The sequence below is a fragment of the Danio rerio genome, chromosome 10 (genome assembly GCF_049306965.1).
Source record: "Danio rerio strain Tuebingen ecotype United States chromosome 10, GRCz12tu, whole genome shotgun sequence".
Lineage (NCBI taxonomy): Eukaryota > Metazoa > Chordata > Actinopteri > Cypriniformes > Danionidae > Danio > Danio rerio.
Genome location: NC_133185.1, coordinates 22,729,918 through 22,756,628, shown reverse-complemented (window position 1 = coordinate 22,756,628; position 26,711 = coordinate 22,729,918). Strand labels below are relative to the sequence as shown.

General features: G+C 36.7%; 1 protein-coding gene across 3 annotated transcripts in view; it reads right to left on the bottom strand.

Annotated features, from left to right (window-relative positions):
• The window catches only part of phf24 (PHD finger protein 24), a 74,772-nt gene that overhangs the window by 25,182 nt on the left and 22,879 nt on the right, over positions 1–26,711 (bottom strand). For all 3 annotated transcript variants that reach the window (XR_012386208.1, XM_021479310.3, XM_682234.10), the window contains exons 2-3: positions 23,145–23,554; positions 9,324–9,509 (exon numbers count right to left, since the gene is read on the bottom strand). Coding sequence is in view for 2 of the 3 variants with exons in the window: in XM_021479310.3 (XP_021334985.1) it covers positions 9,324–9,509; positions 23,145–23,552 (594 nt within the window). In the remaining variant the exon portion in view is untranslated. The remainder of the gene's footprint in view (positions 1–9,323; positions 9,510–23,144; positions 23,555–26,711) is intronic.

Genomic DNA, 26,711 nt, shown 5'->3' with positions numbered 1-26,711 from the left:
TAAGCTGTGAATCAGTCCTCTAAGGAAATACGTGCCAGACATTTCAGCAACAACACAGCCCTTCACATATTGTTTTGAGGGATGTGTCCACAGCTGCTAATGTTTGCAGCGCAGCATGGGATACAGCCCATCTGAGGGTGTGAGTCTGGTTGGGAACCAGTGAGTCTGGAGCTTCAGAGTGCTGCAAAAATGTCTTACACTCTCAACAAATGATTTAAGCATCAGCAGCCTGCGCGACAGAGATAAGCGCTCTACTTCACTTTGAAGGACGCTCGCACGCTTTGACAGCCCACTCTGTAATTTTAGTGCCAGACGCTGGGAGAAAGAGCACTTTGAACAGAGCCCAGCCTCTCCAGCATAACACAATCATCTTGACATGCTCATCTCCATGCTGACCTTTGGGAGGAGAGTAACAGGGAAGAGATCAGTGGATCTATGCCTGGCAACTGGTGGTCTATATGTGTTTGATCACCTTATCAGCAGTTTTTAAAGGATATTGATATTCTAAAGAAGAGTAAAAATGGTCAAAAAAGGACTAATAAATGTATTTTCACATTTTAAAGGGTCCACAATAAACACCCTTTCTGTCCCTCCCATCTTTGCTCTTCTGTTGATTATATATGGGAGTTTATACAATATGTGTTCTAGTTAATCAGATCACCAGTAGATAAGGGAGACATATTCATGTTTACAGCTGGTGTTTTAATCTGTATTTTTTTGCATGCATAAAATCCATTTTTGTCATTTTGTCATTTTTGTTTGCGTAAAATTATGGGCTCAAATTCCTGCCTAAAGTGAAAACTGAACGCAGAAAAAAAAAACAAGGTCACTACCAAATGATAATGAGACAACGGGCACTATCACACACCAGGTGCAACACGGTGCAAAAGGTGTTTGGCTCAATTTGTTTCTATTTTCAGACCCATGCAACCTCAATTTTCCTGTTTTGTGCCTTGTTGTTCATTCATTCATTCATTCATTCATTCATTCATTTTCTGCTGCTTTTTTGGGGTCGGGTCGCTGGGGCAGCAGTCTTAGGAGAGAACCCCAGACTTTCCTCTCCCCAGACACTTCCTCCAGCTCCTCCAGGGGGATCTCAAACCGTTCCCAGGCCAGCTGAGAGACATAGACCCTCCAGAGTGTCCTGGGTCTTCCCCGAGGCCTCCTCCTGGTGGGAAATTCCTGGAACACCTCCCTAGGTAGGTCTCCAGGAGGCATCCGAAACAGATGCCCGAGCCACCTCAGCTGACTTCTCTTGATGTAGAGGAGCAGGGCGTTACATTAAATATGTAATTAATTTGCACCACTTTGTGGACTCATGGGTGTTCCGGTCAATAAAAGAGGTGTGTTAAGGTGCATTGTTGGCCCATTGCTATTTTGAGAAACTAAAACAGACTGCACAATTGACCAGCTGAAAGCAGGTCTAAAGTCCAGTGCAGAAAGGTACACAGTCAAATTTGAGTTTATAAAAAAAAAAAAGCCCCTCTTTTTTAGGTGTTTGTTAGAACACAGACAATATATTGAGTTGTTTTAAACACTTTCAATAATGTTTTATGAATATTCAAAGGGTTTTCTTTAAAATGATATTAATTGTTTGCATTTAAACCTCTGCATGTGGATTTGGGAAGCTTTTAAATTTAGATAGGTGGAAATCCCAAAATATCACTTAAAGGTGCAGTAGGTGTTCTGGCAAAATGCTAACCGCTTAGCATATTATCTTTGAATGGCGGGGAGGGACTGTGATTCAAAGCCACGCCTCCTGAAATCGCAAACACGCACACCGCGTCACAACAGCAGACAACCCACTAGTTCATGTCATTCGCCAGTTAGAGTTTGGATGGCGGCGTGCAGGAATTACACTTATTACTAAGCCATAACATGCTATTTCAGAGCGAATATTCAGAGTAGCATGGTAAACAGTATAGGAAGGCTGTCATTGTTCCAATGAACCAATGTGAATATAAATGCAACTTCAGCTCAGTAAAGCAGGTAAGGCGGAATATAGCGCTATTTACTGATGTTTTGTTGTTAAAAAAATAAAAATCTACATTATTGATGCCGTAAAAGGCCCTTATGAAACTGAAAATAGTCACATCAATCTTTCACCAGGAGATTTCAGTGGCTAAACAGTGCGGGTATGCGCGAATGGCGCATCTGCGTGAACAGATGCGCAGAAGTCCAAATCTACATTTGCTGACAGACAGTTTGAGCTACTTATCGGAATTATGGGAGATGTTAGCCCGACAATATTTAATTGGATGAACTTTTTATTTTTTATTTTATGCGTTACCCAGATTATAAAAATAAATATAAATACATTTAGATCATTTACTGTAATCATTACTATTGGAATGTGAAGAGACTTTCAACCAGCAAAACAAAAAAAAATGTTTCTGAAGACAATCACCTACTGCACCTTTAAGTTTAAGAGGTTAAAACACACAGGATGTACAGCAATACACAAATAACAAATGAAAAAGAAGTAAAAGATTCAAATGTTACAAAAGTAAATATTTTCAACATAAATATAAAACCACATCCCCCATGCCTTCTTCATCTTAATCTTCTTGGGGGGCTTTTTTAGTTTATTCATGACAATTTAGCTTAAATGAAGCAACTCCTCCAGGATTCTTATATAAACATGAGGCTCGTCAAACTGGTCGTGGTGGTCGTGGTGGTAGAGTTGCATCAATCTTTAGTGATTTCCTTAATATTAAACAGAGAAACGGACTTATGTTTAGCTCCTTTGAAGTATTATCGCTTAATGTTCAGCTTCCAGATACTATACAAAAACCTATGTTATCTCTCGCTTTAATCACCATATATAGACCCCCAGGACCCTATGTCAAATTTCTAAAAGAATTTTCTGATTTTATTTCTGACTTACTAGTCAAAACTGATAAAATGCTAATTGTAGGTGACTTTAACATCCACATAGATGACGCTAATGATACATTAGGACTCGCGTTTATGGATTTAATACACTCACTTGGGATAAAGCAAAACGTTGTGGGTCCAACCCATCGCTTAAAGCATACATTAGATCTAATTCTGTCTTATGGAATCGAGGTTATTGACGTAGACATTATACCACAAAGTGATGATATTACAGATCACTACCTCTTACTATATAAGCTATGTTTACCTGAAATCAGCAAACCCGCTCCAATACTCCGCCCTAGTAGAACTTTTGTTCCGTCAACTAAAGATGAATTTATAAATAACTTACCTGATCTCTCTCTATTTCGTAATGCACCCGCAAACTCAAATGATCTTGATGTAGTAACCAGCAGTATGGATGCCATCTTTACTAGCACACTAAATACTGTGGCACCCATCAAATTAAAAAAGGCTAGAGAGATTAAAACTATACCATGGTATAATAGTCATACTCGTGCGCTCAAAACAGCAACCCGCGCCCTGGAACGTAAATGGAAAAAAACTAATTTAGAGGTCTTTAGAATTGCGTACAAAGACAGTATGTCCAGCTATAGGAGGGCTCTAAAATCTGCCAGGACCGAGCACCTGCGCAAACTGATAGAAAATAATCATAACAATCCTAGATTTTTATTTAACACCATCTCTAAATTAGCAAATAATCGGTCATCCTTGGAACAAACTACTCCACCGCAAATTAGTAGTGATGATTTCATGAATTTTTTCAGTAATAAAATAGAAGGCTTTAGACAGAAAATAGGAGATGCCAAACTTTCTGCACCGGCTTATACTCCAAATCCTGTAAATATTTCATTAAATCATAATAATAACCTACACTGCTTCAAAATCATAGAACATGAAGAGTTAGTAAAAATTATAAATAGCTCTAAACCAGCTACGTGTATGCTGGACTCAATTCCAACAAAATTACTGAAAGAGCTGCTACCTGCTATAGGAGAACCTCTTCTTAACATTATCAACTCTTCTTTATCTATAGGCCATGTTCCAAACTCTTACAAGCTAGCTGTTATTAAGCCTATTATTAAGAAACCGCAACTAGACACCAACAACTTAGCTAACTATAGGCCTATTTCTAATCTTCCATTTATATCTAAAATACTAGAAAAAGTTGTTTCCACTCAATTATGCTCTTATCTGCAGACGAACAATATTTTTGAAGTGTTTCAGTCAGGTTTCAGGGCTCACCACAGTACAGAAACCGCCTTAGTGAAAATAACCAACGATTTACTCTTAGCTGCTGACCGAGGGTGCGTCTCACTATTAGTTTTACTCGATCTTAGTGCGGCATTTGATACCATTGACCACAATATCCTCATAAATCGCTTAAAGTCTACAGGTGTCCAGGGACAGGCTCTACAATGGTTTAAGTCATACTTAACTGACCGCTACCAGTTTGTGAATCTTAATGGACAGCCTTCACAAATCTGCCCAGTAAAGTATGGGGTGCCTCAAGGATCAGTTTTAGGCCCTTTACTGTTTACAATTTACATGCTACCACTGGGAGACATTATTAGAAGACATGGGATCAGCTTTCACTGCTATGCAGATGATACTCAATTATATATTTCCACTAAACCTGATGAGACGTCTGAACTTTCTAAACTAACTGAGTGTATCAAAGACATCAAAGACTGGATGACCAACAATTTTCTTCTCTTAAACTCAGACAAAACAGAATTATTACTTATTGGGCCTAAATCTTGCACACAGCAGATCTCGCAACTCAATTTACAATTAGAGGGATACAAAGTTAGCTTTAGCTCTACTATAAAAGATTTGGGTGTCATATTAGACAGCAATCTAACTTTTAAAAACCATACATCCCATGTCACAAAAACTGCCTTCTTTCATCTGAGAAATATCGCTAAATTACGAAATATGCTATCCATCTCAGATGCAGAAAAGCTAGTCCATGCTTTTATGACTTCGAGACTGGATTACTGTAATGCTCTATTTGCTGGCTGCCCAGCATCCTCTATTAACAAACTTCAATTAGTACAAAATGCAGCAGCCAGAGTTCTGACCAGGTCTAGAAAATATGATCATATAACCCCAATTTTATCCTCCTTACACTGGCTGCCTGTTAAATTTCGTATTGAATTTAAAATATTACTTCTCACCTATAAAGCTCTAAATAATCTAGCTCCTGTTTATCTAACCAACCTTCTGTCTCGCTACGAACCAACTCGTTCCTTAAGATCTCAAAATTCAGGGCTTCTGGTAGTACCTAGAATAGCAAAATCAAGTAAAGGAGGTCGAGCCTTCTCTTTCATGGCTCCTACACTCTGGAATAGCCTTCCTGGTAATGTCCGAGGCTCAGACACACTCTCCCAGTTCAAAACTAGATTAAAGACCTATCTGTTTAGTAAAGCATACACTCAATGCATCACCTAGCGGGTTCCACACAGGCTTCTGCATCTTGCTTATATACACTATGAACAGCAGCTACGCTAATTATTCTCTTTATTCTCTATTTTCACCTGGGGATACTCATCCCGAGGTCCTCAGATTAGGCGGAGTCACTGATTGGATCCAAGACCAGCGACGTGATGATCCCAAGGATTCCATATCCGGGACCAGGCCATATCCTGAGCTGCTGCTGCGCTGATGGTCGTGGGGAGTGGAGAACATGTGTCTGATTCCAGCGACGCTCCAGAGACAGACGAGTCTTCATTGAGGCCATCTTCCAGCATAAACCACGGCGAATGAAGTTCTGCACAAGACTTTTGGCCAGCGGAGAAATTAAAATGGTCGTGCCCAACTGAGTCTGGTTCTCTCAAGGTTTTTTTTCTTCACTCCCATCAGGTGAAGTTTTTTTTCCCTCTCCGCTGTCGCCACTGCCTCGCATGGTTCAGGATTGGTAGAGCTGCGCATCGATGAATTTGCTCTTCAGTGTTTGAACTCTCAGTAATGATTAAATCACACTGAACTGAGCTAAACTGAACTAAACTGAACTTAAACACTAAAACCTGAACCACACTGTTCCAGTTACTATGACCATTTATGTGAAGCTGCTTTGACACAATCTTAATTGTAAAAGCGCTATACAAATAAAGCTGAATTGAATTGAATTGAATTTGCATTTGTACAATGTTATTGTTATTAGCGGTTTTATTTATTATACTCATATTTATATTTGTTTTATTAAAAACAAACTTAGATTTGTCCACCTGTCGGGATTTTGGACCATATGAGGCATGGGATGTGTGTTTGGATCTTAAGCAAATCTTTGTGCTTAACAAATGAAATTAAATAAAGAGGCTAATGGATGTCTTCAGTGGAGTGCGTACAACACCATTTCCTTGTCCACAAAATTAAAAGTAAAGAGAAAGAGAAATAAGAGGCAGAATAGAGGCTCATTCCTTAGCCTTGCGCTGCAGATGGCCTGTTAAACTTCTTTCTCTCTAATGAAGCATTCAGTTTGTCCATTCAGTTTATCCACTAACAAAGTCTGCCATGTAAATAGCGAATGCATCACGGCATGACACAACTGACTCTTAAAGGGAATAGGAGATAAACTCTGATTGATTTAATGCATGTTTTGCTCAAAACACACCCATATCTCATTAAGAGAATAAGCACTACCCTGTTGGACCATGCACCATAATGCAAACCGTATTTTTCCATCCTTAAAATAGCAAAAGTGGATTCAGACATGCCCTTAAGGCTTTTCCGCAAGGCGCTTTAGACTTTGCGCCAAAATCTTTAAAATAGAGCCTCAAAAGTCCTATTTCTATATAGGTGGAGGGCAGCAGGTTTAATTTCTGCACTTATTGCTGCAAAGCTGCTCCAAAAGCTGTGGGTTTTTATTAGAATCTGGACTGGTAAGAGAATTGTTGTTTCATTTTAAACGTGTTTGCTTTTAACAATATAGTTTAAATCCCATCTTCAAAGTCCTGTGAACATAATCAAAAATTGATCAATAATATTTTTATTGCAGAAAATACCATGAGAGTGTAAAACCTTTTTGCTACATTTAGTTTTTTTTTATAAGATATATTTTCTGTTTGCACTGTTTGTTTGGATAGAAATCCAGCTACTGTCAAGTTTTACTAAGTCATCTAATCATAGTTGAGTAAGGGTGGGTCAGATGTCACCAAAGTCACTTTCTTCAATAAACGACACACATAATGAACGAAGCACATTATGATGGCTGCCAAGTATCCATATCTGTAGCAGATGGTATCTCTGGACCATAATACAATTATTGTGAGAAATAATGTTCAAATAAACATTTGATTCTCCACATGTCTCTAAAGGCTGCACCTCTGAAATACTCTCAAATGCTCAAATCTGGGCATTTTAAGAAGAGCGGCTGGCAAATTTAGCTGGCAGGAAAAGCTTTGGTGGGTGCACAGACTTACTGTTGCATTTGTGGTCAAAATAGGACATTTTAATTAACAGTTCATACTTCCAGGAATTATGTGCACAGATAACATGTTTAACTTGGTCACAGAAATTCATTATATCAGTTAACCTACACCTTATTGGTTTGAAGGTATCTTCTGTTATACTAGAGAGATGATACAATATTGACAGAAGACCTGCATTCATTTGCCCACAAATTTTGCAGAAAGTTTGCAGAAATTTGACAGCACTTTGTGGCTTTTTACACCTGAAAAAAATGTCATTAAAAGCCATTTCTATGTTTTCACTTTTACCATATTGCATGATATAATATACATTTTCATGTTTGCAGCACACATCTCCATACAGTATGTATTGCTTTTCCAACAATTGCTTGGTAACTCATCTGGTACAGATTTATGCATTTGAGTGTTCAGAAATCAGTCCTGTGAAATAGCATGGCAAAAAAAAGATCAAATCAGTGTAAAAGCATGGTAAATGGCTTGATTGCTTCAGTGAATGTATTTTGTATTACACTTTTTTAACACATACTGATTAGAGACACAATAACAAACTGACCTTATAGCACAAATCTGCCACACTGATAACCTTAACAATATTTCAACAAAGGCATGTTTATCCAACACTATCTCACAGCAACTTGCTGAAAAGGTTAACTTTTTGATTTAGTGATTAATTTATATGAAATTGTACAATCTCATTTGCACAATCCTCCTGTGGTGGTTGGGATTAGGGGTGCCACGACTCCTTTTAAAAATTGTACAGCCACCAAACTTACAAAACGTAAAAGAGTTACAATTCCTCATGAGGCCAGGCTGGTTTATCTGATTCTGAAAAAGCATAATATGCTTTTTTTTAGTGCCACTCAAGGGACATTTCACTTTGAAATTGGTGCAAGACATGCAAGTTAATATTTTTTGCTTAAATATCAACTCAGAAAGAAATCTAGGACAGCCACACAAATAAATGCACTGATACACTGCCTCCTATGAGTGAAAACAGAGGATCACAGTTTACTAGAAACCATTCTGTACAATACTTTTTAATTAATCATACATCTTTTCCATTTTACTTTTCCAGTGAAAATCATGCTTTTATTAGCAGCAGGGTGGATTACTGTAATGGACTCCTCACAGGCCTTCCCAAAAAGACAGTTGCAGCTCTTTCAGAATGCTGTGGCCAGGATTCTGACCAGAACCAGAAAATCTGAGCACATCACACCTGTCCTTAGGCTCCCAGTTACATTCAGAATGAATTTTAAACATTATTACTTGTCTGTAAACCACTAAATGGCCTAGGACATCAATACCTTACAGATATGCTCACTGAATACACATCTAACGGATCCCTCAGATCATTAGGATCAAGTAAATTAAAAATTCCGGGAGTTTAGTCAAAGCAGGGTGAATCTGCCTTCAGCTACTACACCCCCCACTGCTGGTATCAGCTTCCAGAAATAATTTAGATGTGCTCCATCATTAGGCACATTCAAATCAAGACTGAAAACACATCTGTTTAGCTGTGCTCTTACTGAATGAGCAATGTGCTGCATCCGACAGATGGCACTACTACTGTATGTCTTCTTTTCTTTTACATTATTTTATAACATATTTTAACACATTTTAATCAGTTTTAATCACTTTTATTATTTGTTTTTATTTTATTATACTTTTATTCCCGTTTAAGTAAAGCACATGTGCTATTTAAATAAACTTGCCTTGCCTTCTATGAGCCCTTCACTTCAAAATAAAATAAAAATTTCTTAATCCTTTCCTACTCTAGCTTTTATTTTACTAACAAAATCAGAAGGTTTCTAGTACTACCGTCTCATGAGAGTACTGTCTCTGCAATGTATTACTTTATTCCTTCCTCAATGGTAGTCACTTTGGATAAAAGCATCTTCTGAATGACTAAAGGTAAATCATGTTTCTTTTTCTTCATATGCACAATACCAGCTCCAGACAACTGTCTGGTTTTGGGTATATGAGTGGACTCACGCAGTAGTAGCAGCTCCAGCCGGTGGTGGTGTGGGCTGTTTCTCTCATCTCCTGCAGGGCTTCAGTGCTCAGGTAGCCCATCTCCCGCAGACAGCCGTCATGAAAGACCCGCGTACACGTCCGGCAGGGGAACAGATCGTCAGCCGTCCAAACTTCACACACCTCACACATCTCATCGTTCACAGGCTGATCGTAAAACAGCGGGACACAAAACAGATAAATCAGTCGCTACTTAGCAACGAGACTGTTATTAAGAGCATTTACATGCACAGCAATACATAAATAACATACTCGATTTATTTCCTAGTACTTACATCCAAACATACTAATATCTCCATGTATTTGATTTTTTATGTCAGATGTCATGTTCAATGAATAAAATGTAATTCATAGAAGAATATTTATCCATGTCAGCATTAAATAAAGAGCTCATATTTGACCCTCTCAAGATGCAACATTTTCACTTCTGCTTCTGTCTTCGGGTCAAGAAACAGTTAGGCTCTGTTTGAATGCACTTAAATACGTTTTGCATCCTATTTTAGTCAAATTATCAAAGTTTATTATTGACGTGCACAATTTCACACTATTATAATAATAACAATAATAATTCCTTACATTTATATAGCCCTTTGCTGGACAATCACAGCACTTTACACATTGGGGCTAATCTCCTCATCCACCACCAGTGTGCAGCATCCACCTGGATGATGCAATGGCAGCCATATTTCACCAGATCACACACCAGCTGATTGGTGGAGAGCCACACAGACCACAGGTTGAGCGCCACCTGCTGGCATCACTAACACCACTTCCAGCAGCAACCTAATTTTCCCATGTTGTCTCCCATCCAGGTACTGACCAGACACAGCCCTGCTTAGCTTCAGTGGGTGATCATGTGAGAGTTGTAAAGAGCTAGCTGCCAACTGTTATGATTGTGTATGAATTTTTGGCACATTTTAAAAAGTATGACTGTTTCCATATAGCCCTATGTCTTGATAAATAATTAACTGCAATTTAAGCTTTCGTAAATGTAAAAATTTACACCTAGATTTGTTTGAGGTTCCATAACCAGTGTATGAATTATAGTGTGTGGATAGGAGGGCAGTGTCAAATATTTTGGTAATATTATCATCCCATCAGACAAAATGTCATAAGACATTAATATTAGGTTAGATTTGGGTCACCAGTGTCTAGAGACAATGTTATTTAGACATCCAATAACAACGTGAAAAACCAAAATCCAATGTCAAGGTAATTTCTTAAACCAACGTCATATTGGCAACACATACTGACATTTATTTGTCAGGCATAGCAAACAAAATCCAATGTCTGATAGACGATATATTGCTAATGTCCACACAACGTCAAGCTGCGACATCATTAGACGTTGGTATTTTGTTGTTTTTAGTTTGCATTGGAAAGTAACCAAAATGCAACTGTTGGACATTGACTTTTGCCTGACGTTGGGTTCTGATATCAACGTACAATGTCAATCTGATATTATGTTGACCTCCTGTGCCTGCTGGGATGCTTATAAGACAAATTCTTATATTTAATTCAATAACATCTCATTTATTATTTAAACTTATTTAAGTTTTCAATGTTTTGAGAAACAATGAGTGTATTTTACAGCAACCTCTGGTCCGCTATTTCAGCAGATAATCCAAAAATATGTGGTCAAAGGCAGATGAATGGTCAGGACAGGCAGCAAAAACAATGGAAACAACAAAACAAGGCAAAGGGTCAAAAACACAGCTAGACAAGAAGACGTTGTGGTGTTCCAATATCAAGAAGTTAGTGTGAAAGTATGGTGTTTATATAGTTCAGGTAACCAATGAAGATAAGTTTCAGCTGTGTGTGTGTGTGTGTGTGTGTGTGTGTGTGTGTGTGTGTGTGTGTGTGTGTGTGTGTGTGTGTGTGTGTGTGTGTGTGTGTGTGTGTGTGTGTATGTGTGTCCGCACCAGTGTACAGATGACTGTCAGTTGTGGCAGGATTGATTGAAGCAATGACCTCTGGGATTTGTATGTCGATTCAGTGGCAGAATTGTAGTTGTTGGGCAATCTGCAATGGCGTATATGCACACGGATTTTTAAATTCAGTCGGTTAGCCCCAGAGCTTCCTCATAATTGTCATCCCATACAAAGTCATCGTGTTTAAGATCTGATTACAGTGATCTTGTGAGATGGCTGAGGTACAGTGAGATGGCTGAGATACAATATAAAGTGGGTATCAGACCAAACAAGAAGCACTGCATTAAATTATATTTTTCTGTGCCATAATGGAATATGGAAATATGGAAATAAATTTTACCCCAGTATTTTCAATGGAATTTCTGCGCTAGCCTGCTGCTAATGTCAGCACCTGCTTTTCGTCTGCTTTTGACTTTAACAACTAAATGAATGCTTAAGTCTGTTTAACTGGTTTTATTTGAATTTCATTACAACATCAATGCTGTAAAAGGAACCTTCTAAAATTGAAAATAGTCACATAAAGCTTTCACTTGAAATTCATCATTGGCTGAAAAACACTAACTGTGCATATAGCCCACTGCTAGATCGCTGGTGATCATAACACAAAGATTAAAAACTTTTATATAAAACAAACAGTGACAAGTTTGCATTCTTGCACCAATAAATAAATAAAAGACTGCACTTTTTTACTGTTTAACTTTCAGAACATGTGTGTCTATAAAATACAAATGTGTCTAATTTTACTTCACTTTTTGGCAATACAGAATGGAATAACAATCAGCTCTTTTGAACACTATGGTGTCTATTTCTTCTCTAGATGTGCTCTTTTGCAGAGTGAATATTTACATCTGGGGGATGCTGGGTGCAAGATGCTGGGTGCGATCATGCATTCAAAATGGTATCAACCGTTATAGGGGTGCTCAAATGTATATTTTTATTATCTTTTATTTTAATTATTAATATTAATATTTAAGATACAGAGCAGAGCAAAGTACTCTCGTTTTTTAAAGTGCTGACCCACACACATTTTGTTTCGACATCTTTCAAAAGGATTAAGTGTTATTTAGGGGGGTTCAAACCTCCCTGTATTTCGCACCCTGCCCATAAGGAAGACAAACTGTCGATATGTGAAATTTTGATGCCAGAGATGCCAGATGGTGTCGCGTGGGGACATAATGGTGCATGCCATTAATCCATCTATATCTGATAACATGTAAAAAGCAAAGTTTGAGAAAAGGTAAACACTTTAATAACAATATATTCTTATTAAGAAGGTAAATAATTTGATTACAGATGTCCATGTAAGTTTACCATTGTCAGCTTTTTAAGCATAATCATATTAAGATTGCACATGTAAACACACTAACTGAAAAGGTCATTGAAAGTGCATAATAACACATGACAGCAAGTATAGTGACTCATCAATAAAGAAACACTTTCATAATCAAACTACTATACCTCCTGCCATTAGTTTCTTTCCATTAAAGGTCAGCAGATATAGAAGTAATCTCACTTGACATTCCCTGCTCATTTAAAGTCTCCTGTGGTGCACAGGCTGCAGCAGCTGAAACTGCATGTGGTTTACTTTCATGTCATGATATGTGGACATCATGCTGGTTTGATGAATGCAGTGCAACGTTTTACTGATCCCGGGAGGGAAATTTGTTTAAAGTTTTTGAAATGCTAAACTGTGACAGAATGGAAATATTTTGCTTTTGTAAAATGTTTGCTGTTTTATATGTTGTGCAGCCTGTTGGGAAATTTCATCTTGCTATAAATATGAGATTCTATTCTTTTCTCTTTATGAATAATAGCTCTTCTACAAAAAGTCATTCTGTAAAATAGTAAAATATTTTTATATGTATGTGAAAAGTGTCCCCAATAGCGCAGAAACAACATTCACATCCACTAAGTGCTGCTTTTAGTTAGACTGCGAAACAAGTAAAAGCACAACTTAATTCCAATTGTTGCAACAAGTTTTCTATTTAAAGAGCCGATATTATGGGTTTCTGAAAATGACCTTCCACGTAGTGTGTAACACAGCTCTAAGTGAAATATCCAGATAAGGCTTAAATCTGTAAGTGTACAGTGTTTAAAACTGTTGATGAATCTATAAAAGAGTCGAATCATAGTGCTTTAAACGGGTCATCTTAATAACAGTGTTTTGTGATGACGCGGCTACAAAACACACGCACCACCCAGTAGTTGTGTGTGCAAACCTGGCAGATTTAAAACCTGTGGCCCCGCCCATTAACACAGAAAAATAGGCACACACACACGGACTCTACCCAAATAAGAAACTGTGTGAAGAGTGAGTGGTTGAGGTTTATTTTTGCAAAAGCCTTATAGCCCAGCCTTGCACAGTGCTCCTGGAAACTCCATGCTTAAAAAGAAGACTTCTTAGGCTGTTTGTTAAAGGAAGGATCAGAAAAGGCTACTGTCAGAACATGGATCAGTGCATCATGGATCAGTTTCTTCCTCCATTTCACAAGTGTAAGTATGGGCGATTAAAACTGTTGCCTCGTTTACTCTAGCTTGCAAATTATGTATTTAGTCGTGTTTTGTCACTTGTAACCGCGTGTACTGTATCAGGTTAACACTTTATATTCTCATATCGCGTTTAAAGGCACATTGAAAATGCAACACGTGCCGCTTTCTTTACAGATTTAATGCTAAATGTGTTTGTGAGCTGGCGTTCCACTGCCGTTTGTCGTTGCTAAGGCCATCGAAAGCTAGTAATATAATAACTGAGGACGCGGGTGGTAAGGGAGGTGTTGCAGACGTTGCCACCCTTTTCTTCCCACCTAGGTCGTCTATATGGACGCGCTGGCCCTGAGTGTGTATACACTGTGGCTACTTCTATATTGTTGATTAGCTCCTGGGCATTTCACTCTGTTTTGCGCTGAAGGCTGTCATTGTCGACCAATCTCAGCAGGCTGTTATCGGTCCAATCAGCGCAGATTAGCTTCACGGTAAGGAGGGGTTTGGGAACAAATGAATTGCTGAATGATTCATATGGGAATCGCTGGGATAATTAGGTAAAAATAAATGCAGATTATAAGACCATAAAAGTGTTTTCTGACCTTGCATGCATATTAGGCTGTTGTTGGAGACCTTTACAACCAAAATATGACCCTATTTCATGTATAATAGGGGCTTTTTAAACTCAAGTTTTATATATAATTCAGAAATTTAAGTGAGCAATTGCTTCAACTATCCTTAGCTGAACTTTTCTTTCTAACCAATAAACCAAACGAAGTGCTTTACACTGCCCGACAAAGAATGTTTACGAAAAAGGTGGTCAGTGGCTGATGAAGTCTACATCTAATCATCTGCATCTTATATTATGCTGATATATTTGTTTTCTTCCGTTTTAATTCTCTCTATTCAATGTTTCTTCCTTGCTGTAGCGTCATCCATGCACAGAGAGACAAGACATAATTATTGACAATCTGTCTCATTAATGGAACTCAGGGTCAGACATTTTAAAGCCTCGTAAACATGTGGAGACTCAACTGAAGTTCAAAGTTTATATCATTTTAATACAGAACTGAATGTCTACAGAAGCTTGGATGGTTTTAAAAGCTGCTTCCGCAATGAGTCACTGTTCAGTTACAGCACTGCTGATGCTAGTTCTGGAGGTGAGATGACGCAAACCCACAAACAGAGCTAAATATTGCAATGTGAAAAGAGACCTGCAGGGGAAAGAGTTGGAACTGATCTCTTGTGCATTCCAAGAAACAAAAAAACAAGCATGAAAATAATAAAATTAGCATTTCTTGAAGCACTTCTCCAGAACTAAAGATGCACTAATGATCATTTAAAGATTGCGATTTTAATTGTATTATCCTCACAATCTTGAAAAACTGTCCACAAAAGCCCAATCACAGCGAACATGCACATATGTGTCGATGTATCTGCTGATTATACTGTTTATACATTTATGAAAAAGGTTTTACCAACAAAATATTACAATATTACAAAATTTCATACTGGAGTAAAATATTGAAGTGTGTATAAACAGAAAAGTGTGTATGAAGTGTGTATGACAGAAAAGGTACTTGTTGCCTTAAATAATGATTGCTTTAATTACATTGTTATGCCAGTAGGTGGTGACTTGTGCCTGTTCGCAATGTATTTGTCATGCATTATGTACTTGTCACTGAATTGTTCATTCAAGTTCATTCAATTGTCTATTCATTGTTCATTCAAGTTCATTCAAGTGATTCGTTCGTTTTATGAGTGAATCATTCAATCATTCTTTCGATCATTAACAAGAACAAGAATAAAAACAAACTAATTTAATATTTCAATATCCAAATGTAACTAAAATGTTCATATGCTGCCACTTTTGACCACATGTAATATATATATATATATATATATATATATATATATATATATATATATATATATATATATATATATATATATATATATATATATATATATATCCATATACAGTGCTCAGCATATATAAGCACACCCCTCACAAATCTCTTATTTAAATTCACATTTTCTATAGGAAGCTTTACAATATTTTATTTGTGCATATACATTAAATTAGTCAGTAATTAAGCCAAATCTAGAGCTCTAACAAAATAGTTTACAATAACAGTGCAAAAGTTAGTAGCTTAAATTAACATGTTAGGGAAAATATTATTTTATAATTTTAAAGATGTTCAGTGACTTAAATTATATTTTAATAAATATATCTGTTTTTTGTTTTTTTTCAAATGTACCAAAATGCATTGCCTATATTTATGAGAAATTAATACAAATGTTCATTTTCAAAATAGGTATTCATTTATGCTGAGCACTGTATGTCCTCAGAAAGTTTCAGTTCAGTTTAATTTCACCTCCTTTTTGTGTAGCAATTTGGGTGGCATTATGAAAAATTTTCAAATAGAGAAGAAACTATGTTTGGGAGAATTTATTCAATGACTTGTTCTTGGCAGATCTAGATGAGTTTTTCTTTTAAAAATCCTTTTGTGAGCTTTGTACCTTTGAGCATAATACACAACCCGCTAACTTTCATTCATTTTCTTGTCGGCTTAGTCCCTTTATTAATCCGGGGTCGCCACAGCAGAATGAACCGCCAACTTATCCAGCAAGTTTTTACGCAGCGGATGCCCTTTCAGCCGCAACCCATCTCTGGGAAACATCCACACACACACTCTCATACACTACGGACCATTTAGCCAACCCAATTCACCTGTACCACATGTCTTTGGACTGTGGGGGAAACCAGAGCACCCGGAGGAAACCCACGCGAAGGCAGGGAGAACATGCAAACTCCACACAGAAACACCAACTGAGCCAAGGTTCGAACAAGCGACCTTCTTGCTTTGAGGCAAACGTGCTACCCACTGCGCCACTGCCTCGCCAACCCACTAACACAATGTAGAAAAAGTCCAAAATAATGACCCTACACATCATATAAACATTTTGTTTAGAGCCTCCAGCCAATTTCATGTTTGTTCAGTCTGTTTAGAATCATGGAATACGTTGCCAATAATCATTTAATAAAATAGGAGCTTTCCATTTATTTATTTTTTGTTATTGTGCCACTAGTACAGCAGGGATCGAATATTTCTCAGACATTCCAGATGCAAAATGTATCGTACTTTTGTGTAGGCACCTGACACCCTCTGTCTTTGTTCTTCAAATTGTGACATGTGTCCCTGAGGAAAGTGAGGACTGTGATATGAGTGCGGGGGAGAGAGTCTGAGGCGCTGGATTTAGAAACAGGGCGATCAGAAGAGCCAAAGGACGTCACCTTGCCAGTGAATCTGACTCAAGCTCTGCTTCACTATACTCTGAACTTCATTACATTTAATTGGCATTTAGCTACTGGAATAGTAAAACTCTACTGACCCCATGGAGGACAAAAATAGTGTTTATTAAATATTTCAAAAATAATACAAATTTTTACAGGCTAATAATTTTGACTTCAACTACATGTGCCGTTGACATCAGACTTTTAAGCCCCCATGAATTATTAGCCCTCCTGTTTATTTTTCCAATTACTGTTTAACGGAGGGAAGATTTCTTCAACACATTTATAAACATAATAGTTTCAATAACTAATTTCTAATAACTCATTTATTTTATCTTTGCGATGATGACAGTACATAATATTTTACTGGATATTTTTCAAGACACTTCTGCACAGCTTAAAGTGTCATATAAATTTAACTATGTTAATTAGGGTAACTAGGCAGGTTAGGGTAATTAGGCAAGTTATTGTATAACGATGGCTTGTTCTGTAGACTATCAAAAATATATAGCTTAAAGGGGCTAATAATTTTGACCTTAAAAGGGTTTTTAAAAAAATAAAAACTGCTTTCATTCAAGCCGAAATGAAACAAATAAGACTTTCCCCCGAATAAAAAATATTATCAGACATACTGTGAAAATTTCCTTGCGCTGTTAAACATCATTTGGGAAATATTGATAAAAGAAAAAATTCGAAGGGCTAATAATTCTGACTTTAACTGTAAATTCCCTTGCTTGTTAAACATTAGTTGGCAAAAGGGAAATATTGGAAAGTGAAGAGAAACATTTAAAGGAGCTAGTCATTTTAGAATTGCTAAATCTCAAATTGGGATTTACTGTGTTTACTCAGTAATATCTGAAGTAAAATGCTAATATTTTTTATTATCATAATATAATAACATTTATTTCAAATTTAAATTGAACTTAAATTTCAAATATTGCCCTTTAGAGTGTTATTACGTTGTGTGTGTGTGTGTGTGTGTGTGTGTGTGTGTGTGTGTGTGTGTGTGTGTGTGTGTGTGTGTGTGTGTGTGTGTGTGTGTGTGTGTGTGTGTGTGTGTGTGTGTGTGTGTGTGTGTGTGTGTCCGCGCCAGTGGTTGTGGCAGGATTGATTGAAGCAATGACCTCTGGGATTTGTACGTCGATTCAGTGGCAGAATTGTAGTTCTTGGGCAATCTGCAATGGCGTATATGCACACGGATTTTTAAATTCAGTCGGTTAGCCCCAGAGCTTCCTCATAATTGTCATCCCATACAAAGTCATCGTGTTTAAGATCTGATTACAGTGATCTTCACAGCTTGGCTGAGATACAATATAAAGGGGGTATCAGACTTTCTCTCTCTTTCTTTTCCTCTGAAGAGGCCCTGCCCTAGTTTGGCAGACGACGAGTCCTGGAATAGTCTGGAGTGAATTGGCGTCTTTTAAAAAAGGGAAATAGGTGTGGAGCAAGAGGCTGAGTTGGTTGGCGTGTGGTTTGGCGTTTGGTGTTGTAGGTAAAATACATAGTTGCTAGCGGTATTTTTGATTGTGTATTCCCATTTTGTTGTGTGTGTAAATTTTGACTTTTGTTTGTTGTTTATCCATCCGTATTCTAATAACTTTTTTGGTTTGTTAGTTATTATTGTACTGTACTTTGTTTATACACAGTTAGAAGCAGTACATCCTTGACCATTGTCCAGGGTTGTAACATAAATTGGGGGTTCATCCTTTGTTTTTGTACATCAAAAATGTCTTAAACCCTTTGTGTGGATGCGCAGTGGGTAAGTCATTTTAACTTATTCTTTGTTTGGCTGCTTTCTTTTCGTTGTTGGAGTAGCGAATGGTGTTAACATGAAGTTTGATATATTTTCTTTTTGTACAAACAAAACATGACAATTTTATTTAATAAATGTCTTCAAAATAATAAATGTCTTTATTTGTTGTGATTAAAAATCAGAGTTATTCCACAAAATATTGATTCCTTAACTATTCTTTAATCAAAACCTTGTTATTCTGTTGTGTAAAAATCTGAATATAAACATCTGAAAACAGATCCTTTTTATTTTATGCAATAAATAAATAAATTAAAGAAAAGCCATGAGTAGTTGCTGCCATACGATAGGCTGATTAGACAGTTGCATTAATGAGCACTCAATACCTAATAATACTTGTATTTTTCATTAAAAATTACAGCAAATTGCTGAAGTAAAATAAATTTTTCTTTCTGTCTCAAATTATATTCACCAGCTGTTCTACTTTTCATTCATGCCAATGCTCTCTGTTTGTTTATGCATTTTTTAGAACCACATTTCAACATCAGCAAATGCATCTAGACAAATCTCACTAAGATGAGCCAAATTGCATCTCATTTCGCCTGCTCTTATGTATTTTCTATCTGCTGAGAGACAGCAGGAAAACAAAAGCGCACTGTTGAGTGGAGTTGTGTGGAGGGGCTCTTCTCTGGCCCCATCGCCACAAGCTTCACTGACCCCAATTAATTTCGGACTGATCCCAGACGCCAGCGCAGCTCACCCAGCCTGGTTCTTCCAGCACAGCCTATACCCGCTGCCCACGCACTGTCAACAAACCTGAGCTGCCATTTAGGCTGAGCTGAGATCAGCTTTCCTAACTCACAAGCTTGCCATTTACACTCTTAAGAGCATCGCAGAGCTGTTTTAGCTCCCAATGGCAGGATAACCTCCGCCAACAGTTTGAATATATACATCAAGTGTGCATATATTTTACATCAGTTATTTAATCTCATTGTAATCGGGGCATTTTCATGGTGTAAGTAACCAGATATGGAGGTCAAGAGAGGCTGTGCTAAAGGTTGCTGCAGCAGTGTCTCATTTTAAAAGCATAGTCTTGATATGGATCATACAGTAGCTGAATTGTGATTCATGGACCACATTTCAGAACTTGGGATGTATGTGATTTGCAAGAAATAATAATTACAAAGTTTAACCACCAAATTGCAAGGAATTATTGTCTCATAGATCATATCTACCATTTTCTTATGTCCTATGATGCTTTGTGTGAATTATGGGAGTAACTTCAGTGTAGTGTTTTTAAAAAGTGCAGATACAATAATGCAGTTTCTGTATTCTCCACAAAGTCCATCTATCCGATCTGAAATGGCATTATATATGTATTAGCATCAATAAATTACTATAAGCATACCATAAATAATCTCATGGCAATATTACTAACATGTTAAAGATTGTCTTGACTATGTATCTGGGTTGTTTGTTGCACTTTTGTATGATTTGTTTTAGTTGTTCTGTATATAAATTCCCCAAACAGAGTTCTCCTTCACTTTTTCTCAGTCTTGAATGGACAAATACAAAGTCATGTCCTCATTTCCACATCAGAGGTGATTTTAGGAGTTTATTGGGGTGGCAAAGAAGACCAATGACCATTTAGTGCAAGCTCATGGAAAAAAGGTCGGATTTTTATATTTAATGGGGTAGTCCAGAATGTATTTTTAAGGCTTGGTTGTGTTTATAAGATGCAAAGCAATGTGTGTTCATGCTTCATTGGTAGAAAATCATGTTATTTTTCATATATCTTACTTTGATTATATACTGCTACAAGGGTGAAGCAGTGGCGCAGAAGGTAGTACGGTCGCCTCACAGCAAGAAGGTTCGAACCTCGGCTCAGTTGGCGTTTCTGTGTGGAGTTTGCATGTTCTCCCTGCGTTCGCGTGGGTTTCCTTTGCAGTCCAAAGACATGCTGCAAGTGAATTGGGTAGGCAAAATTGTCCGTAGTGTATGAGTGTATGAGGGTGACAGGCCCAGACGACAGGCCGGCCGGAAGGTGTAAAAAAAGTTATCATATGGACAAGTCTAAATGGAGGACTTATTCCAAAGAGCCGGCCCCGCAACCATACAGGACTAAGGCTAAAGAAGAAGAAGAAGATTATATACTGCTACAAAATGACTGTCATATTTCCTAGTTCCTCGAAAAGGCCCGCCCTCAAGAGACTCTGATTGGACAGCTTACATGATGTGCTGTGATTTGCACATCGGCTCCACATCACCAGAAAAGTGTTATGCCTCCACAAGTATGCGCTTTGCCTCTGCTGTGTAAATAGTGTCAGTCAGAGTCGCTGTTAGCAGTATCTGTTTGAGCCTTTATCAGACAGAAAATTAAAAGGATGAACCTCATGCCCGCTCTCTAATATAAAATCTGACAAGTGTCTGTAACGAGTGAAAATAGCGTGTGGTTCCTTTAAGAGAGAATTGGCATTTTATGTATATGTGTGTGAACAGTGTGTAGATGCATGAAACACAAGAACTGCATGTGTGAGAGACCGATGTTTATTTTTATTTTTCTCTGATGCTCAAATTAAGTTATTTCTCTGTAATATACAGTGATGCTGTTGACAGAACAATAAAGCGTACGATGTGGAACTACACGAGTTAGGCAAGCTACAGCATATTGTATTTTTTTACCTAACTCAATGAGTTACATGTCTTTCACATATATTCAGAATAAGCATGTGTAAGTAATATGAAACTATAAATAATATGTTTATATATCTTAATGCCAAACAGCATTTCCCGTTGTTTACATCCTTGCTTCAACATACTTTTAATGCTAGACACTGTGCATGACAAAGATCAATTTTAACTAATTAAAAACACTTACAGGTTGTGTCTCACAATCCACAGGTTCTGCTTGATAGAGCTATTCCTTTGAGGAGTTTTTAGCCGAATCCAGCACTGAACTGGGAGAGATTCTGGAAGCTGTCCTTTGTCAAATGCTAGCTATACATTTTTTATCATTCTCAGGAACATAATTAAAATTAAACTGTAAGCACTTTGTGTTGTGTCCTTTGCAAGCCCAAATACAGAAACAGAGCTCTGTGGAAAAGCAGCGTTTAGACAGCATTTTAGCTTTCTCTACTATAACATTAATGCGCTTCTGGCAACGCCCCTTCACAGCGCAGGGTGTGTGCGTGTGGTAAATGCATGTAACCAGAAACCCTTGTGATCTCACTAGCCTGGATGTATTTTTTTGTAGTCTCCAAAGTTTGCTTGCTGTAGGCTTTGTTAAGCTGACTCTTTAAATGCCAGTGTCTCCCTTTGCATCGAACTTTGAGCGTACTACATTCAGAGATGTTGTTTATGCTCATGCAGCTACATTACAAATTAACTAAAGTGTAAAATATGATATCATAGTGGACCAATCCTTTAATAGCCAAAGTCTCCTCTGATTAAAGAGAAACTCATTTAAATGTGAAGCTGTTCTTGGACATAAAAAAATAATAATAAAACTACCACACAAAAATGCAAACAGGTGTTAACTTTACTACATCTCTAATATCTGTTTTTCTACAATGCATAGATCATTAAACAATGGTTTAGAATCACACATTTTCTCAAAAATACATGTGGTCATGGTTGTCCTCCAACGTGAAAGTAAACATCTACAGTAAGTAACAATGTATGTATCGCAAATTATGCATGATGTGTATTAGTATATTGGGTCCATGCAACAGCTCTTAAAATGGTCACCGCAATAAAAGACAATCAACCACTCACTGTTATTGGTAAGGTAACTTTAATGAAAACTAATCTATATATAATGTGTACAGCAAAGACAGTATATGACTATATGAAAAACACTGTATTACTTTATATACTCTTATTTCATTTCTATTTTTTTTTTCTCTTATGAAATTGTATATAGCTGTTATTTTGTCTTTTTTTTCTTTGCACGGATTAATCCAGTCCATCACTTCAAGTACTGTAATATGATCTAAACCATAAAACGGTTTAATCCATACTATTAATAGTTTTAATGTACTGTGTTTTGATTATTAGATTTTGTGTGTGTGTGTGTGTGTAAATTCTAGATTTGGTCATTTTATATTTGTTTTTTTAACATTTTATGAGTCCATTAGCAAATGCTACATCAAAACTGACTATAAGATAAATATGTTTTGGAAATATTTTTCATTTGTATGTCATCTTTCATGTAGTTATTTAATATGAACAAATAAAACCTCATTGAAGAGTAGTTAAATATATTAATTTCCCATAAAAATATATATATTACTCATAATTTAAAATCCATTCAGACTTTTTACCTGCTCTCTCTGTCCGAGCATCACATCCACCGGCTGGTCATCATTGACGTCTCTCTTTGGCCGCACAAACGCTGGAGGAATGAGCTGATGTGCCTTCTTTAAGTCCTCAGGCTCCACCCCCTTTCCATCACGGAGACGGCCCCAAGCCTCCTGATTGGCCCTTTGCTCCTCTGTGGGAGGAGCCTGCTGATTTGGTCTGCTGTCCTTGTCTTTTAGTTCAGGGTGCTCTTTATCAGTGTGCTGGGCTCCTTCAGCGGATCCATCCCCGTTTTCAGTGATCACATCATCAGTCTGATCCGCAGCAGCTGGAGCCGCTCGATCCTTCAGACCGTCTTTAAATGCTGACACCACCACACTGCATTTCTGCACCTTCTCCACCTGCTGCTTCTTGGACATCAGCACACCCATGACTGTAATACAGCAAATCAACACAAGGCATCAGCCCCCTGTATATTTTTTCCCAAATTTTGTTTAATAGAAGAGAGAAAAAATTTAACACATTTCTAAACTTAATAGCTTTAATAACTAACATCTAATTAACTGATTTCAATTTGTCATGATTGCAGTACATACTATTTTCCTGGATATTTTAAGATACTAGTATTTAAATGTTATTTTAAAGCTTAACTGGAATAATTAGGCAGGTTAGGGTAATTAGGCAAAGGATTGTATAATGATGGTTTGTTCTGTAGATAAACAAAAAATTGCTTAGGAAGCTGATAATATTGACCTTAAAAAGTTTTTTTTTTTTTTTTTAAACTGATTTACTTCTAGCCGAAATAAAACAAACTACTTTCTTCCGCCATTCATTCACATCTGCAGCTGACGTCAGAACTGCAGAAACCGTTGCTACTTCACCAATGTCACTTTAGAGCTAGTGTTTGAATGATTCTCAAGCGTTATGTCTAAAGTGATGACAAAACAGGTGATTTTGCTGACATTTAAGATAATAAGATTAGTTCTTTGTTGCAATGGGGAGATCACAATAATTATATCCAAAAAAAGCCAAAGCAGCGCAAACACTACCAGATTACTGTTGGGTTTGCAATAAGGTAGACGGCAAAACACATGCAGGCATTTCTTCTTTCTTTCCTTCTTTTTACTTAACTAGTCTACAGTGATGAAAACAAGAGGCACATTAGAAACAAACAGATGGCCAACCAAAAAGTAACTCAGGGTTATACAGAGTGACTAACATCTCATACTCAATACACTACAATTGTATATAAATACAGCAATACAAATTACAAAAGAGAGAAATCAACTTGCCACTTGCCTGTTTAATAATGATTAAAAAATTTTCTTTTCTAAGGGCTTTTTTATGTGGTCTCTGTCGCCATCATGTGGATGACAACATACACCGTCTTTGCTCTGCTCAATGACAGGCTAATAGCCGCCGATGTGCTGGCTCTTCAAAATTATAAACATTTTAAATAGGCACTGTCCCTGTAAATAAACTGAATAGTTGCTATAATCCTCATTACCCAGCTAACATATTTATGTTGTGAGAATGTTCTCCTAACGTTATCTGTAACGTTCCAAAAATGTTGAAATGTCCAGTTTGCTTAATGTTGCTAGAACGTTTTTTAACGGTTAGCTTAACGTTCTTACAACGTTTTTAAAAACCAAATTACCACCAAAATATAATGTTTTGAGAACGTTTATTTGGAACGTTCCAAGAACGTTAAAATGTCCAGTTTGCTTAATGTAACAGGAACGTTTTACAACATTCATTGTACAAATAACGTCCTGAAGACGTTCTAATAACTTTGTTCTAACAACGTTTTTATATAACGTTACAAGAACGTTAAAAATATTATGAGAATGTTTTAAAAACGTTCTATTAATAACGTTTTGTGCTAACATTTTCGCAACTTTTAAAGAACGTTAGTGAATGTTCTGGGAACGTTCCCTGTTAGCTGGGTACAAGCCTCAAGTACATTTCGCTGTCTAACAGCAGTAATATCAAACTGTAGTGTCTTCTGCTTGTCGCTGTATGTGGACGGAGTAATACACAAGAAGAGTGAAGAGGCTGTAAGAGTGCTGTTATCTGCAGAATATTGAACAGCTATCAACCAATCAGATTCAACAACCAGACAGAGCTGTTGTAAAAATTTATTTAAAAATGCTGATTTTATCAAGGTTGGTATAATTAATTAACAACTGGGTATGTATGTTTCTAACTAAAAATGTTAAATGTCTCATTTGTAGAAGTGCGATATGGCAGCATATGATCACTAGTGGGACACTCCAATGCATGCCTCTCTCCAGTGCCGAAATACTGCCACATTGCACTGCTACTCATGTGATATTGCTCATATATATATATATATATATATATATATATATATATATATATATATATATATATATATATATATATATATATATATATATATATATATATATATATATACACATATATATATATATATATATATATATATATATATATATATATATATATATATATATATATATATATATATATATATATACACATATATATATATATATATATATATATATATATATATATATATATATATATATATATATATATATATATATATACAAATATGATAAAATCTAATATTTTTGCCTCCCCCAATATGAAAAGTTTAATTAATCCTTCTAAAAAAGCTAAATATTTATTTTAATTATTCATTTATTTTCCAAACTGTTTTTATACAGTATGTACAGTAGAATGAAAGGGAGAAAATAAAATAAAGCTATGAATTAATTTTCATTTGTCCAGATAAAGCATTTATTGTATCATATCAGGAAACGCAATCACCTGTGCTGGTCCTTTCAGCAGAGTAAGCTTCAAATCCTATTACTATAGTAAACAGAAACAGCGCTCTCATGCTTGCTGTGTCGGTGTTCGCACCCTGTTGCATAACAAATATTAAGGTTGAAAACAAGACATGTTCTATCGACTTTGTCTCTAAATCACTGCTGTGGCAAAATACGCCCACATGCTGGATCAAGCAGACTTTGTGCAGCACAGTGAATGTGCTGTTAAGCGCCTCGCTGGCGTTTTCTTCACACAAATCTCTCGCATGATTGATCACTGGAAGGCTGCTTGTATTGGTGCACTGCAATCACGGATCATCAATCTTAACTAATGGCAACCCGTGGCGATTTGTGATTACAGTGTGAGCAGGGAGCCAAAATGAAAAGATTTTGTGAATGGGGGTATGTTTACACAACAATGATGCTCTAAAACTGAAAGTGTAACAACAATAAGCTATATTGTGTCGTTCACACAGATTGGCGAAAATGCCGAAATACACACGCCAGGACAGTAGGTGGTGATGTAAAAAACAACAACAACAACATTATGACAATTGCAAACTCTGAACAGTGTTTTTCACAAATTTTATAATATATAATTTTATCATTCAAATCTACAATAACTGAAATATGAATTAATTTTGAATATCAGTTCAGCTTTCTTTAAAATCTAATTTATACAATGTAAATAACGTAAATGAAGTTAACTTGTAATTTAAGGTTTAGCGGCGGAAACATGCCTCACTTTGTCTCTACCAATCACCTACTCCC